This window comes from Triticum dicoccoides, chromosome 6B (assembly GCF_002162155.2).
Source record: "Triticum dicoccoides isolate Atlit2015 ecotype Zavitan chromosome 6B, WEW_v2.0, whole genome shotgun sequence".
Taxonomy (NCBI): Eukaryota; Viridiplantae; Streptophyta; class Magnoliopsida; order Poales; family Poaceae; genus Triticum; species Triticum dicoccoides.
Window position 1 is genome coordinate 660,580,477 of NC_041391.1, and position 3,780 is coordinate 660,584,256.

At 46.9% G+C, this 3,780-nt stretch overlaps 1 protein-coding gene across 1 annotated transcript in view; it reads left to right on the plus strand.

Annotated features, from left to right (window-relative positions):
* Positions 1 to 1,413: 1,413 nt before the first annotated feature.
* LOC119321409 (60S ribosomal protein L36-3-like) overlaps positions 1,414 to 3,780 on the plus strand; it is a 7,761-nt gene continuing 5,394 nt past the window's right edge. Inside the window, exons 1-3 of the mRNA XM_037595101.1 lie at positions 1,414 to 1,422; positions 1,618 to 1,817; positions 2,783 to 2,842. Of these exons, the coding sequence (XP_037450998.1) occupies positions 1,414 to 1,422; positions 1,618 to 1,817; positions 2,783 to 2,842 (269 nt within the window). The remainder of the gene's footprint in view (positions 1,423 to 1,617; positions 1,818 to 2,782; positions 2,843 to 3,780) is intronic.

A 3,780-nucleotide genomic window follows, 5' to 3' on the forward strand; every position in this document is an offset into this window, starting at 1 on the left:
AACTTGTATCGTTCGTGCAGCTTCATGAAGAGGAGGTGGCGCAAATTCCCCCGGTCAGGATGCCTCAGGTTCTCGGTGTTGATCGAGACGGTGCTCCGGACAATGCACCCGAGCTGAAGCGAGTACCCCTTGACTATTCGTTCGGGCGCCGTTGGATTCCCGTTGGAGTCCACTTCAGTAACTTCCTCCTTGAGGGTGCGGAGCACGATCGGGCGCCGGTCCTTCCGTTGCCTCTTCGGCTGGCTGCTATCTGTGCGTGCGCCGCCATCATCAGTGGTGGCATCCTCGGCGGCACCATCAGTGGTGGCATCAGTGTGGTCATCCTCGGCGGCACCATCCGTGGTCTCAGGATCGGTGGGGAAGGCGGCGGCCTCATACAAGTGAGGTTGTTCCTCCATCTCCTGGGACAGCTCCCAGAATGCCTTGCCGCCCGAACCCCCGGCCTCATCGTTGTGGGCCATGTTTCTCTCTAAATAGAAACAAAGTTTGGTCAAAAAGTTGGTTATCGTCAAGGAACAAGATCATGGTCTCATCATTTAGGGTTTGTCGACACCGAGGCATCCTAAAATCTAAGCTTTTATAATTGAGGGTTTTTCGACGCCAAGGCACCCTAAAAGCCTAACTTTTCATCATTTCGGTTTTTATCGACACCGAGGCACCCTAAAAGCCATGCATTAGTCACAAGTACGCCGGGGCACTTGATCCTACTTAATTAACTACTAAGATACCCCGGCCCATGCATTAGTCACAAGTACCCCATATGTCCTATTTTTAGCAAAGTCATGCTAAAATTCACGGAAAATTTCAGCATGACCTTTGCTGAAAATAGGACATATGGAGTACCCGAATTTGCTGGAACGGAAGTTAATCGACGTTCCAGCAAACTCAAGGGCCTCTCGGGTGGACAAGGCAAAAAAGGCCTCCATCACAACATGGAAAATACATTGGCATGTGGACTGGAATGTGGCTTCATTTAACAACAACAGTTTCACACAGAAAACAGAGCTGAATTCATTGAGATATTTGCATTGCTAGCTACATTTCAGTGCCAAATTTCACCAATTTAAGCAAAACTACCGTTTAGCTAGCTACAGTTCAGTGCCATATTTCACTGGATTAAAATAAGCACATACACATAACTGACAGCACACATACACATCACTGATTTAACGAAATTTGCACACAACTCAGTAGCACTTCATCATCATATAAAGTATATTAGCAGCAGTACAAATAAAGAGACATGATCAAAGTACTTCATAATAAACCCAAGCAACTTCATAATAAATCACTAGTCCTACTTATTGATGGTTTCTAAATCATTTATTTGATCGATAACAAATAGCCTTGTCCTGCACAAAATCTTTGTCCTCAGCTGTAAACTGAACTATTGTCAGGTCATGTTGTCAGGTCATGTTGAAAGTAAAATAGGACCTTGCTGTGTTTGGGACCAAATTGTTATTTGGCTATTCTAGCTGGCTTTTTTTAGTGAATTGTAACTTGTGTGAAGCTGAAACAAAGTTAACTTACATGCTCCTATATGCTCAGCTGAATTATTATAACATGTCTATCCAGTTTGCAGTTATTCTTACAATGTTATCTTGGCATATTTTGCAGAAAGGTACCAAGAGGGTGCAATTTGTCAGGAACTTGATTAGGGAGGTTGCTGGATTCGCTCCCTATGAGAAACGTATCACTGAGCTTCTTAAGGTTGGAAAGGACAAGCGTGCACTCAAGGTCGCCAAGAGAAAGCTTGGTACTCACAAGAGAGCAAAGAAGAAGAGAGAGGAGATGTCAAGTGTCCTTAGGAAGATGAGGTGTGTAACCACTCTGACTCACCATTTATATTATGAACATTATTTTTCTGACCATGTTCATTAGGTTTTGCTTGATTGAATTACAGATGGTTGTATGATTATAAGAGTCACACCTGTGTGCGGGATGGTCTCAAGTCAAGTTAACAATATCTGCCAAAACCTAATACAAATGAATCATATGAATAAAAATGATTGATGCAGAATCCAAAATGGCAACTGGCATACATTGCTAGCAAAGTACTATTTCAATTTATCAGAGTTTTGAGTTGGCTCTGTGGCAAAACAATGTTAAGCACGCTTTATAAGCACGCTTTCAGCACTAATTTAAGCTGTTGCCAACTTCTGCAGAACTTAAACTTGGCTTGCTGACTAAATAATACTACCTCCGATCTATAATAAGTGTCGCAGTTTTGAACTAACCCCGGTTCAAAACTGCAATACTTATTTTGGATCGGAGGGAATACTACGTTAAGTTGCCTTCTGCTATTTGATCTCACAACTTTTTCTTCCAAGTACTGAATTTGACTTGTATCATTTGTAAGAATTGTGGACTCTTCATTCCAGCCCCAAATATCTACTGTGTATCATATTTTTTGCTTATGTCACACATTATCTTTATTGGTTAAGCTAAGGAACTCTCCCTTGTGTGCAGAAAAATAGTGCCCATCAGGACCAAAACAATTAAAGCCAGTCAAAAGGATTAGTAGAAATCGAGGCCCTCGCCTGACATGCATCTAGTCGAGGGCATTGGTCGCACGCTCAATTGAATGTATGTCAAGTTAACAATCGAAGTGCATACAGAAAACACAGAATTAATGCAGAATCCAAAATGCAAAGTGTTCTTTAGGTTTTTCTTTTTTCTGACCATGTTCATGTCTTCTACTTTCAGGCAAAAATAGTTGCAATTCTGTTTTGCTGCAACAGTTGGTATATAAATGACTAAAATGTTCTCACGTGATATGCAGGTCTGCTGGTGGTGGTGGTGCTGGTGACAAGAAGAAATGGAGATGGGGCTCACGAGGGATGCGAGGGGGAGAGGGGGAGAGGAGGAGGGGGAGCTCACGGGGGCGACGAGGTCCGGGTGGTGGTGTGGGTGCTCCGGCGACGGCGGTGTGGACGGGGCGGCGTCCGGGCCACCGGCGACGAGGGCGGCGGGGCGATGGCGAGTCGGCCTGGCCACCGGAGTCGGCCGGGCGAGGTCAACGGCGAGCGCCCCCTCTTCCTCCTCCTTCTCCGTGGGGAAAGCGGCGGGGCGGCGGCGTCGGGAGAGGAGAGGGCGGCGTCGCGGCGTCTCACGGCGTCGGGGCGGCGTCGAGGCGGCGGGGCAGCGGCGTCGGGAGAGGAGAGGAGAGGGGAAGGGGATCGAGGGCGTGGGCGAGAAGGGGATCGAGGGCCGGGGAGGAAAAATATGGATGGGGGCACAATACTAATGGCGCACCACCCCCCGGTGCGCCATAAGTATATCCACACTAATGGCGCACCTCACCCTGGTGCGCCATTAGTATTTTTTTTTGATTTCTGCTCGAGCCAACAGGTTATCTCCCACCTGACCTGATCCACACCAAGTCCCCTCTACTAGCTCGACTGGTCAGTAGCCAGTTCTCACACCAGGAGGTCCTGGGTTCGACTCCCAGCCTCCACAAATTTTTTTTTATCATTTAAAAAGCTGTTTGATACTTATTTATGTTTAAATATGTTCAAACTTGTTTAAATAATAACAGTAATATTTTTTTATAAGACAGTAGCATTTAAAAAGCTGTTTGATACTTATTTTTTTTATAAGACGGTGCGCGGGGTGCGCGGGGTCGGCGGCGGCGGTTGGGTAGGGGAATCGAGGGTGCGGTGGGTCGGCGGCGGCGGCCGGTGGACTTGGGGGGTGCTCGGCGCCGAGGGGGACCGGATCTGGCGAGGTGGGATAGCGGTCGAGATGGAGGGGGATCGAGGTGGGCTCCACAATTTTTTT